Source organism: Arachis ipaensis, chromosome B4 (genome assembly GCF_059453495.1).
Source record: "Arachis ipaensis isolate K30076 ecotype BB chromosome B4, ASM5945349v1, whole genome shotgun sequence".
In the NCBI taxonomy this organism is placed as follows: Eukaryota; Viridiplantae; Streptophyta; class Magnoliopsida; order Fabales; family Fabaceae; genus Arachis; species Arachis ipaensis.
In genome coordinates this window covers 36,478,289-36,492,176 of record NC_142439.1, presented here as the reverse complement: position 1 = coordinate 36,492,176, position 13,888 = coordinate 36,478,289, and the positions used below count along the sequence as shown (strand labels likewise).

Sequence of the window (13,888 nt, the reverse complement as noted above, 5' to 3'; positions counted from 1 at the left end):
ATAAATATTATTTATTTGTTAATTTTTTATGTCTCATTTTAACTTAATATTTTCTATTTTACTGTATCACTTTCACCTAAATATTTTTAACAGAAACATAAAAAGAAAAAGACTAAAAGAAAACAAAAATCTTGAGAATCTAGATATAAGAAAAAGAATATTATTAAAAAGAAAACATGAATTATAATACAAAGGGCAGTGTTTATTATATTATAATTATAATAGAGGGTCCTAAATTTTCCTATGATTGGACTAATAAAATAGAGAAGGCACTACACCATAATAATTGCAAATCATTCCGGTTGGTCTGTTTACCATCTTCCATAATCACCCACATAACCTCTGGCAATAATTTATAAAAATATTATATACATAAAAAAAAATAAACCATCAAATTAGTTATTTTTAATATATATTTTATATAAATATTTAATTTAGTGACTGATTACCAGCCATCCCCATTACTTAAATCGTCAACCTGTCTTGTGATTTAAGTATAGGCAGCATGCTTTTGTTGACCGTTGATCTGTAATGCATGCTACCCACTCCCTTAGTTAAGGAAAATTTTTTGTTTGTTTCCCTAAGTGTTCCATTATCTTGTAATAATTGATCGATTCATATATTATACTGAAACTAATGTTGTATCCCACAGTAGTGCGCCCCAGCAGCATATACTTTACTCTCTCCCAATTTTCCTTCCACAACTACAACAAGGTACCTTCCTTTCATCTCCAAAGCTTTCTATTGAAATTCATTTTGTTTCATGTTCATGTGATGCATGTCAAAATGGTTCATTGATTCTGCATGTATGGGCTCTGAATAACATTTATAGGCTCCAAATATTGTATATTCTTTTAAGTGAGGTAAGTGATGTGATCACTTCCACTGAAATTTGATTTCAGTTGGTTCTTTCTGCTGGTTACTCTTAGTTGAATTTTGTTTGAAAGAGGGATTTTTTTTTTTTTTCAATTTGGAGTGAGCTGATTAGGAATTCAGGATATTTGTTAGTGAACTAAAGTATGAAAGATTGAAATTACGATTTGTCTTAATTGTTTTTGAATTCATTGAGTAGGGTGGCATGATAAGTGTGCTGAATCAAATTGAAATTTAAAGTGTTTTTTTGCTGAACTAAGTTCTATAGTATTCTTTACTTAGAAGATTTGGCAGTGTGATCCTTTTTACTAAAATATCTGCTTAGTGTATTATTCAAATGGCGCAATCTGCAATCGATGAGGTATCCGACACTGGTGCTTTTGTAAGATCTGCTTCCACATTTCGGCAATTCATTTCGAGGGACCCGAATTCCCAATTCCCAGCAGAGCCAGGAAGGTATCATCTCTATGTATCATATGCTTGTCCTTGGGCTTCCAGGTGCCTTGCTTATTTGAATATCAAAGGGCTTCAGAAAGCTATAAGTTTCTCGGTTAGTAGTCGATCCTTCATGTTGAATTGAATCGAATCATGGTAATCAAACTCGGAGTTCACCTAAACTTGTGGAGCTTACACAAGTTTCGGTGTCCTTGAATTGTAAAGCTTAAGTCATAAACTTATAAGAGTTTTCTTGCAAATAATAGACTTGATTACGGACCTAAACTTGTATACTCTCACAATTAACTCGAGTTTGACACTCTTGAATTGAGTATTTTCAAATTGAAATGAAATAATTACATTAGTTGTGTTCACCAAAGGAGGAATTTCATGTTTGACATGTTCAATTATCAGTCAGTCAAACCCATCTGGGAAAGAACTAAAGAATCAGATGAGCATAAGGGATGGGTTTTTCCTGATTCGAAAACTGAGGTTCTAGGAGCTGAACCTGACCTGTTAAACGGAGCAAAGAGCATTAGAGAACTTTATGAAATTGCAAGTACAAACTACACAGGGAAGTTCACCGTTCCGGTATGTGTTCTCTTTAGTATGAAATAGCTTCTTTCTTGTTTGTGTCATTTGCTTTCTCTGAGCACACTTATATTTTCAAGTGATGGATTTTTATCTGTACAGGTTCTGTGGGATAAGAAACTCAAGACCATTGTTAATAATGAGAGCTCAGAGATAATCCGCATGTTTAACACTGAATTCAATGACATTGCAGAAAATCCCTCCTTGGACTTATATCCAACTGATTTGAGAACCAAAATTGATGAGGCTAATGAGTGGATATATAGTGGAATAAACAATGGTGTTTATAAATGTGGATTTGCAAAGATGCAAGAACCATACAATGAGGTATGTAGCATTGGCTGATTTTCTTTTTTCTTTTTTTCGGTAGCAGCTAATAGTTTAACAGTTTAATGCTTATCTTAATTAAAAGATTGTTATTATTACAATATTACTAAGGAAATTGAAACCGTTTACCCGGTCCTCTCTGCAGGCTGTACAACAATTGTATGAAGCTTTGGACAAATGTGAGAGTATACTAAGCAAGCAGCGATACATATGTGGCAACTTAGTTACTGAAGCAGACATTCGATTGTTCGTCACTCTCATCCGATTTGATGAGGTATAGTGAGTTTATATATGTGTTTATGAATAGGAATTTCTTGATGTTATGCAAATCATCGTCTCGTAGAAACATTACATTGAGTTAGAGACTCCTTCTTGGTAAGAATTGGGGGCCATATCAGACCTAAGCTAGTTTGTGAAGCTTGCATCTAGGTGACTTTTCAAAATCAAATCACTATTAGTTTTAACTTTAAGACCATAAATCTGTTACAAGTGTGGGATTTGTCCTGCTGAATTTCATGTTTGTTGGTTAAAAATCATTATCTCTGGTTTGAGCTCTGAATTTTTCAAAGTTTTGATTCAAGTTGAATGCTAAAAGATGAATGGAGTCATAGATTGCAAAGGAAATGGAACTTCTTAAATATCCTTTTCAAATCATGAATGATTTATACCCCCTCTTATTCAATAGGTCAATAGGTAAGTAACACATCATCAAGAGCTAATCAATGATCAAATATCATTGCTACTAATGTGCCAATTATTTATTAACCTAATGAACCTAGCTTGTGTAGACACGCAAGGATTTCTTCATTTTGCAATATATTTGTTCCAAAACTTTTCAGAGTAATTTGCTTTTGCTGATTGTAGGTTTATGCAGTTCACTTTAAGTGCAACAAGAAGCTACTCCGGGAGTACCCGAACCTCTTCAATTACACTAAAGACATCTTCCAAATTCCCGGCATGAGTAGCACCGTGAACATGGAGCATATAAAGTTGCATTACTACGGAAGCCATCCTTCGATTAATCCATTCGGAATCGTTCCTGCAGGACCAGATATTGATTATTCTTCCCCTCATGACAGAGACAGGTTTTCTGCATAGTCCATGAGAAATTTGGTGTCTCTTTTTAAGTTTCAACACCTTTTCAACGTAAAGGGATGCATACTATGTGTGCCTAGTGCTTTTAAGTGTTAAGCTGCATTTGGAAGGAGGACTGGGAATGAGAGACTGAAACAGAGAGATAGAAATTGAGAAATTGAGACTAAATTAAGTTTTTGTATTGTATTTGGTGTAAAATGTACTGAACTGAGTTATGTCTCAGTATTATGTTTAATTTAAAATAAATATAGAGATTGAAAAGTAGATTTGAAATTTAAAAGTTAAATGAAGATATTTTTTATAAAAAATATTATTAAAGTTTTAATCTCCGTTTTAAAAAATATTATTAAAGTCTCAACTTTCTGGAGGTACTGAAGGGATTGAAATTTTGGGAATGGAGATTGATTCCAATCTTTGATTATCAAATACAATATCGAATTTGAGTTTCCCAATCTCAGTCTTGGCCCCTAACCAAACGCTACCTTAAGGCATTAATAATAAAGAACTTGTTTGCTAGACAGTTTCACTTCTAAAATATTTTTAGTCGCTTAATATTATTTATAATGTTTTAGAGATTATATTAAAAAAAAGTATAGAGAACTAATTAGGAGTGTAGCCAACTTGAGCCAACTTTTTAAATTTTAAGAAACTTTTAAATATCAAAAAATGTGTGCCTAGTACTTATCTGGGCACGTTCTTTGTCTTCTTCTTCCTTTTCTTCTTCTTCTTCCTCCTCTTTTTCTTCTTCTTCTTCGCCAAATCCACCCTCCGCCGCACACACGCAAGGTCGCACCACGACCTTCTTCTGCCGCCTGCACGCCCATCACAAACGAAGCAACACCGCACTACAATCTCCTCCCGCCGACCACTGCAGCTCTCCCACTCGTGATGTGTAGTGCCTTGACCACCGCGGCTCGCCGGCTCCCTCCTCGCATAGTGGAGCCCCGTCAACACCCCTTGAGCTGCTCTGATTGGATATTTTTTTTCTCATAAATTTTGGATGTTTTTTGTTTTTGATGATTTTTTAATAGTTTTAAATGTTTCTTACTTAGTTTTCAGATGTTCTTTTTTTAATTTTTTTATGTTTCGTTTTATTAGGTTTTTTGAATTTTTAGAATAATTTTAAATGTCTTATTTTTGTTAGGTTTTGAATGTTTATTTTTTTACATTTTGGATGTTCCTTTTTATTAGGAAATTTTAAAATGTTTTTGGAATTTTTAAACGAATTTTGAAAATTTTAAAATGATTTTACAATGAATTTGGATGTTTGTTATTATTTAGTTTTAAATTGTTGATTTTTTTCCATTAAATTTTGGATATTTTTTATGATAATTTGAATCGACCTCCCTCCAAACTAATTTTGAAAAGTTTTTGGATATCTCGTTTTTTGCTAAGTCTTGTTACGTTTCAGATATTTTTTTTTTCTTATGTTTGGTTTTGGATGATTATTTTTACTAGTTTTGGATGATTCTTTTTACTAGTTTTTAGATGTTTCTTTCTCTTAAATTTTGAATTTTGTTTCTTATGTTTTAGATGTTTCGTTATTTTGGGTTTTGGCTTTTTTTTAATAGTTTTAGATATTTCTTTTCTTAATTTTTGAATTTTTTTGAATTTTATTTTTTGTATGTCTCGTTTTGTTAAATTTTAAAATTTTTAAAATGATTTTAGATATTTTTTTGTTAGATTTTAGATACTTCTTTTTGTTACATTTCAGATGTTTTTTTATTAGAAAATTTTAAAATTATTTTTAAAATAAATTTTAAAATTTTTATAATAATTTTGAATGTTTGTTATTATTAGGGTTTAAATATTTTTTAAAAAGTTAGATTTTTTTCGTTAAATTTTAAATGTTTTTTTATGATAATTTAAATTTATATTTTGTCCAAAAAATTTTCAAAAAAATACTAATTGACTACAGCTAACTGCATATCTTATTGGTTCCTAACGAAAATATTAAGATTGAGTGGCTATGGATGTTCCTGAACGTATTTAACAAAGCCCCAGATTACAAACAATTGTGGGTTTTGGCCCTTTACTACAAAGACTTTTGACAGTGTAGCCTTTTGGCTCCTGAATCTCGGTTTTCATATAAATAAAAGTTTACAAATAGTGCTTGCTTTTTATATACAGAGTTTATCTATTTTATGTCTTAGAAATGTGTTTTTTTTAGGTATGAGATATTAAGACAAAGACATAAAAAAATAAAATTATAGTTAAAAAATAAGACATAAATAAAGATATTGTATTTATTATTTAGACAGTGATAAAACTAAAATTTTAATATTAAGGAGACCAAATTCTTATAATTAATATTAAATCTATAATATTTTTAATTTTAGTTTTTTTATTATAATGAACTTATTCTAAAAGTACTTTTTAAAGATATAATAATAAAGATTTTAGAATCTTTTATATATTTAATACATTGAAGATATAAAAAAAAATTATATTTTCAATCACTTTTAATGAAATATATTTTTTAGGCCAATTCTAATTTAAAAAAATTTTTGTGTACATAAAATAAAGAGGAGTATTTATTCTTATTTTAAGAATTAACAAAAATAAAATAATATATTCTATATAATAATTATTCAATTACTCATTAAAAAATTAGTATAATCTATAAAATTATTATATTCATTTATACTAAAAATATGTTTAATAAATTAAAAAATCTAGAAGTAAATAATTAATAATTTAACACACACAAACACACATATATATTAAAATTTTTTTTTAGAAGAGAACCATAGCCCACGTTGGCCCTTTTGGTTTTGCCACTATATCTAAAAACACTAAATTAGTATATTTTATGTCATTCTAATATAAAGATATAGAGATACTAACAAGAGATATAATTTATTTTTTATTTTTCTTTCATTATTCTTATTAATTTTTCATAAATATATTTTTTTTATTATTATATTTTTCTTTTTAAATTTTTTGAATGAAAAAAATAAGAATAAATTAGACTTTCATACTTTGTTCTAGTTTATTATCAAACAAAATACAAGAACACTAATTTTGTATCTTTGTCCTTTGTGTTTTTGTTTTATCCTGTTCTAAAAATCAAATGCAACCTAAGAATACATATTAAATTTATAAATTGAGAAAATTTTTATTAAAAATATAAAAAATTTAAGTTTTTAATATATTTATTTTATATTATTAAATAAAAATATTTAAAATTTTTTATCAATAATAAATTAAATTTATCATGTATTTGTGAGACACATATTAACTAAATCCTTATACATATTATATATTGCAAGCTAACGGAAATAAAAAAGGGAAATGAACATGTGGGTTTTTTTTTTTTTTTTTTTGCAATAAATAGTCTCTATGTATGTGAGTGATAAGGTAATTTAGGAAAAGTATGAGGAGCCAATGTAATTGCTATACAATGTGTATAATGGGGATATTTTCGTAATTAAAGTAAAATGATAATTAAAGCAATTAATTATTATTTATTTCAAATTTCAAATTCAACTCAAATAAGAATTTCATACCGTCAATAATGCAAAATTGAAAACTGCCAACCCTCTCCCCTCATTTACAGGAAATTGCTTCTCGAAAATTCTCACCTTCTCTCAACGGTGCCACCCCGCAACCCGCAACAGCCGCCATTGGCATAGCCTTGGGAGACGCTGTCGTGCGCACCGCGGACCGTGCAACACCGTCGTGAGGGTTGCTTAGTTCTTGCAGCCGTGGACATCCCAGTCGGAGAAGATTCTCCCCCAGCCGGCGACGGTTCACCCTCCGACATCGTCATTCATCACCACAAGGTTATACACAAACTACACTTCTAGTTGCTCTCATTGTTCTACTTATTGTTATCAACCTTCAAGGTGCCATTGTTGACTATGATGGTGGTTGGCAGGGTGGACATGCCACTTTCTATGGTGGTGGTGATGCTTCCGGCACAATGGGTCAGTTTATTAGAGCCATTTTTTGTACATGTGTTGATTATATTAACATAATAATAACATAAAGTGTTAGTGTTGTGCATTTTGTTTAGACTTGGTCATTGTTTTTTTCTGTTCTTCAACTATAGAAGATGTAAAATCTCAAACACAATGTTCTTTATGAAATTTTATGAACCACTAAGTTGGATGTTCATTCTCTATTTTTTAAGCAGATTTCAAAAAGAAAAGGCCACTTAGCAACTAAAATGAATTGTTTCCTTAAAAGAGTCTAGATGTGATTTATCCTGATCCAAAGCGCTGCTGCTGTTTTACAAAAAGTTATAATAGATATGTGAAGGGAACTGGATTCTTTTTAGCAACTGTTCAAGTAGGATTTTTAATTAGTAAAAATCTTTTTTAATGTATTGTTTAATGTATTCTCCTAACAATGCAATTCATATTACTGACTTTCAAGCACTATTATTTAACTCAAATAATATAAACTTTCAAACACTATTATTTAGTTCATATATATATATATATATATATATATATATATATATATATATATATATATATATATATATATATATATATATATATATATATATAGCTCAAATAATATAAACTATGCAATCAAATACTAGCTAAGAGAACAACAGAGATAATATTATTCCAAAAGTTGAGTTTCAAATTCCAAGATGCATCCAAGCATGGTGGTACACTATTCATTCATTCATTAACTATAACTACTGTATAGTGTATATTGTGTTCACTTGGATCATATAGTATATAACAGATACAACAATAGATTTTCTTTCAGGCTTCTGAGAAGATTTTCGAAATCTTCATCACATATAAAAGCCTTAACAATTGAAGTAGAATGGAATCTATTCATCTTTTTTCTTATTGTCCTTATTATCCTTATCATTATCACCCTACTTCTTACTTAAAGAACATCCTGTCACTGACAAGAATAATTAAAAATATTCAAGAAATTATTATTACTATAATGGAAATTAAAACTAATTATCATACAGCAGGGTGTAGTAGTTGCTTACATTTTTCATTAAACTTTTTGGCTCGCTCTATGATTTCTTTGCATCCAATAATCTCACCATGTGTTTGGAACTGCTCATGGGATTCGACTTCTAGCTCCTCAGAATCCATCACCACATCTGTTATGTTCGTTTCATGAAAGCTTTCAGCGACGGCAGCTGCGGCGGCTTCGGCTTCATTCACTTGCTGAAAGTTATCAGCTACTGATGATGATTCCAACAATGGCCATGGCTTCTTTAATTTGGATCCTTTTCTGAAGTTGGTGCTGCTGCTTCAGATGCTAGCCTCTTACCCTTATCCTTCTTATTTGGATCCTCATCCATTTCTGTTTTGTGTGCTGCAAACAATAATAATGAATTATTAAGCTATAATTATATTTTTAATCTTCTTTTTCTTGGCAATGGATTATACGTTCATTTTTGGAAGTGTCATAGCTTCTGGTTTGGTGCTTGTACTTGTTCTGTACGGTTCTGCATCAAATAAGAGAAAACTTAGTGTTCCAAGTGCAACAACACATGCACAAAGTATAAAGACATCAGAAAATGGTACATGAACTCCACCAGAAGTCTCAGAAGGATGTTATGATATCATCATTGTAGGTGCTGGTGTTGCTGGTGCAGCCTTTGATTTCACTCTTGGAAAGCTAGTACAAATGCTTCTTTTCTAGTTTTCTCTATTTAGAATTCTATTTTAAGATGGTTTCTTTGAGTTATAGTCTCTAAATAAGTCTTAACTCATAGATAAGATCTTATACTATAGTCTAACTAAATTGACATAAATAAAATAAAATACAGAAAATGTAAGTTATAGGCCGCAAAGAATGTATATCCTAGAGAGAATAGTGTTTTGTATATATCCATTTTCTATTTTTGTTTCTATGGCTTAGAGCTCCAATGGTTCTTTTTCATGAAGGGGAGTATAGATATATGTTCTAGAATTTAATTTTGATGCACTTTCAGTGTAAAGTAGTTAATATAGGCTAGATGTTTATTTTACTAGGTAGGTCGATAGTTATTTTCATTCTAATTTAGATGTTTATTTGATTTGGATTAAATTTAATATAATTTTTCCTGATAAGAAGAATTTGTTAAAAAATATTGTGAGCATGGTGCCTATTATAAATTGAAATTTTACTAACACGCTTAATCCTGTTTAAGTTAGTCATTTTCTTGGTGGTTTACATTGCTAATATCTATGTCATAATACCATATGTCACTTAATTTCTTTGGTTGTTTTTTTTTGTTTGTGTTCGATTGCAGGTCGTGGAAGTGACGGACGTGACTGAGCTAGAAACTGATGAGACAGAACTTAGTCATATTGTAAAATTAGATTTAGTGTACCATTCAATGAATTCAAATATGCTTGGAGTTGTTGCAGTTAGATATAAGTGATTAAGTTATAACAAGGTTATGTGACATTTAGATTTGTAAAACAAATACTAAATTGTATTTTTCTTTAGCCATTTAAACTAAATCGGATGTTCATTTTAGTATAATTGCAGATGGTTCTTTCCATTCTAAAGTAGATGGTTATTTTGGGTAAATTATTTATCTTTTACTTGATTTCAATTGCACATGCCCTGCAAGTTTTTTTTTATTATGCCGGTTGAACTAGATTTAGTTTAATTTGATTGAATTCAAGCTGGGTTCTAGTTATGCCATTTAAACATGATGCACGACTGGTATTTTTTGTCAATTGCTTAGTTGTTTTTTATCAACTAATGTAGATGTTCATTTTACTGTGTATGTGAATTGTTCCTTTCTTTTTAGAGTGGATGTTTATTTTGGGTATACCGTTTGTCCTTTACTTAATTTTCTGGTTTTTGCATCTGCATGCTCTACGTGTTTCTTTTGTTTTTTGGTTTGGGAATTATAGATTAAAATACGATTTGTGTAAACATTGATATTAACTTGAAAAACAAATAGTCTTAATTTGAAATTAAATTTTCTTTTATTACATAACATTTACACGAGATATATAATTTATAGTTTAGAGAAATACTAGAAAGCTAATAGTTAGTCATCAATATTTAAAAGTGTGTTAACATAAGAAGAATCTTCAAGAAATGCTGCATCATGATGACAGTGTTAAGCTCTTCAAGGCTAAGTTAAGTAAGCTTGTCAGAAGCTCTCTACTTGTAATCTTTCTTCAACATTTTGGCTGCTAGAGATTGTACCTGTGATCCTTCTTTCTCTTCCTTGCTCTTCAATTTTGTAACTCATGCGATAGTCGATGTGCACTGAAAAGTAGGAACACAGCTCAATTTTCAGGCATATCAATTATTAGTATGTAACAAGAACTCATTAACCTCAAGCTTTATAAGATAATCAACAATTTATGAAAAAAAGTCTTAACCTCAAAAAAGCATAACTAAATGATTAACTAAATAATTGCTTTCACTATAACCAATAAAACAGAGTGAAACTCAATTCTAACACAAATAAAATGAACATATGCATACATAGTAAATGAACATCTGCTTTAGTTGATAATAAACATCTAACAAATTAATCAAAATTTCATCCGTGCACCATGTTTACATAGCCTAACTCAAACCCAACTTCAATTCAAGAAAACATAAACTAGGTCTAATCCAATTTTTCTCCATTAATCTGAAACAACTTAACAAAAGAAATTAGTGGAGCATGTACATGCAGAATTCAGCAAATCAACCAAAAGATCAATATTATAAGTAAAATAAACATCCACTTTTCGAATAAATGAACCATCTGCATAATAATAAAATAAACATATACTTTAGTTGATAATAAACATCTAACAAATTAAGAACTTTTATTCAATTATTACATTCTTAATTAAAATCCAATGCCACCACCAACAGCACAATCAGACAGCATATATGCTACTATATAAAGTCTTCTTTTGTTATTATATGCATGATATGTTGCTAGTAATTAAAAAGAAGCTAAATCATAGTTGGATGCATGCTAAAAGAAATCCAGAATACCACTTCTACATTATGCCGCTTATTTTTGGTAAAAGTCTCTTCCTTCCATGATATGCCGCTTATTTTTGGCAAAAGCTTGACATAAAAATCAAAGAAAACTTGCAGCTATTCTGCAAAAAATAGCGTATATTAAACAAATTATAGAAAAGATGGCCTAAAATTAATTGACTTATTCCAATGGTCAAATCAACTTTTAGTTTGTTTTTGAATAAAACTATATTTTATTTGTCTATTTCTTATATTACTTAGTTAGCAATTTATCTTTGTGATAAAAAAACTTCAAACCCTTTTTAATCTTCAGAAGCAACTTTCAACAATATTTTGGTGTGCAACATTTTTCAGCACAAAAAATAATTAAACCCTTCAGAATCCATAGAAATAATTTCGCACAAAATGACATTTCATTAGAGTCAAAAGAAAAAGAATCAACTAACATTATCAATGTCCCAAACCTTGGCAGTTTTGTCAAATGAAGTTGTTGCTAAACGAGGCATGCTTGGACTAAAACGAACATCGGTGCTCATAGACGAATGCTCTTCAAGAACAGCGTTCTGCTTCAAGGTATCCGTGTGCCATAAAACAGCCTACACAAAAATAATTGGGAGGAAAGTGGGAGACGAGCGAACTGGCTGCGACCGGCAACATAGGAGGTGCGCGCTGGAGGGTGAGCAGCAGGGGTCTGGATGGTGCTGATGGAGGTGCGGGGTCACTCGCCGCTGCTGCGGTGGGATAGTCAAGAGAGGTCTTAAGGATTGGGTAGGGAGGGTTGCCGTCAGAAAGGGATTGGGAAAAAATTGAACTAGTGATTAGATGATTATAATTAAAATAAAACTGAATGGCGATTTTTGAAATTAGGGTAAAAGGTAAGTTAGTTTTTATTTTTTATTGATACTGGGCTTAATAAATAACCCATTGTACACATTGTATAGATATTTCATTGGCTCCCTAGTGGGATTCGGTAATTTATTCTCATACATATTGCAAACTTGTATATAGAGAGAAATTAATATGTGGGTTTCCTTTCTTCTTTCTTTTTTTTTTTGGCAAAAGTACCTTCTGTATTCTATATACTATTTTAATTTGTTCGTGAGTGTTCACTTTAATAATAGAAAGATATATATCGACTGAAATAGTGTAAAAAGTAGAAGTGTATGTTCAGATCATAAAATGTTAATAAAGAATAGAAGACTAAGAGAAAATTTGAGAAAAATTGTTAAGTGAGAAGAAGAATAATTATTGAGAACAGAAAAGCACAAAGAAAAAAATTTTTCAATCAAAATAATCATAATAACTAAATAATTATAACTCCTAATATTTTATTTATACTACTTTTTCTCCCCCTATACTAAGTTCTATTAATTGGACTACTGGTTGAACATAATATTGTATGATTCATCAGTATACTTTATAAAACAAAATAAGTAATACATAAATAAGTACACAAATATTTTCAACAGTTTAATTTTGTTTATGTAGTCAAAGGAGGTAAAGAATTCGACGGTTCCATAACGTTTAGGTTATTAAATGGTTTCAATAATAAAATATATTTTTAAAATTTTTAATAATTGTTAAATAGTTTTATTTAATTTTAATTACAAATTAATTCTTTATATATTATTTAATTATAAAATTTACCTTTTTTTATAAATTATTTTTTATTATTCATCTATTATGTTTATTAATAATTAAAAACAAAAATAACAACAAAATAAACCTTCCATTAATCGTGACCTTCATAAATATTTTGGCAATGATAATCAATGAGTTTGTTATCCATTGAACCATTACATCCGTAAAAACGCTAGGAAAATCGTATTTGTTGGTAATTCAATTGATCAGAAGTACAACACAATTGATTGAATTTCGCATGATAATATAGATTTTTTCAAAATTCAATCGATTGGAAGTGTAACACAATCGATTGAATTGCGCAATAGAATATGAGTTTTTTCTTATTCAATCAATTGGTAGTGTAACATAATCGATTGAATTTCGTACGACAATATGGGTTTTTTCAAAATTCAATCGATTGGAAATCACAAGGAGAAAAAGAGTGTTTCTTGTTCTGATGAGATTGTTAATGGAAAAAGACAAAGATTTCCCTCATCACAACTAATAGCATAAGAATGATAGGAATTAAACATGAAGGGTATGAAAACTAATAGCATAAAAAAGATAAGAATTAAACATGAAGAGTATAAAAATAACTCTATTGATGTTGTATAATATGAATGGGGCAAGGAGAATGTTGGAATAAATTATTTCATTAATTTAGATCATCTATATTGAATAATCAAAAATATATTATGATGCAGAAGCGTACCTTTACTCATATAAATCAAAAATTAGAAATCAGAAGTTGATGGAAGGATTGTTTTGGTCTTGTGATTCTTTCGTTCTTCCTCAACCAAAGCCTTCTGTATCCCTAATAGGACTTAATTGTGACTCTTCTGATGGGAAAAGAGCGATAAAGGCAGCTTTGGCATATTGGGGACCGAAATCCTGAAGGCACTATTTATATTTGAGTATACCTATTAAACCCTAAAACACAAATAAAATAGTATCTAAAGTCCAAAAGATAATATATCTAAAATCCAAAAGATAATTATCTAAAGAACAAAAGATAATATCTGGT

At 29.8% G+C, this 13,888-nt stretch overlaps 1 protein-coding gene across 2 annotated transcripts; it reads left to right on the top strand.

Annotated features, from left to right (window-relative positions):
• The first annotated feature begins 454 nt into the window (after positions 1 to 454).
• Positions 455 to 3,601, top strand: LOC107639280 (uncharacterized). 2 transcript variants are annotated; one of them, XM_016342763.3, is made up of 6 exons: positions 455 to 714; positions 1,199 to 1,423; positions 1,723 to 1,899; positions 2,002 to 2,226; positions 2,372 to 2,500; positions 3,091 to 3,601. In XM_016342763.3, the coding sequence occupies exons 1-6, from the start codon at positions 637 to 639 to the stop codon at positions 3,322 to 3,324; spliced, it is 1,068 nt and encodes a 355-aa protein (XP_016198249.1). In that variant the 5' UTR covers positions 455 to 636; the 3' UTR covers positions 3,325 to 3,601. The 2 variants fall into 2 exon arrangements, with proteins under 2 accessions (XP_016198249.1, XP_016198250.1); XM_016342764.3 differs by having other exon boundaries at positions 707 to 863.
• The last annotated feature ends 10,287 nt before the right edge of the window (positions 3,602 to 13,888 follow it).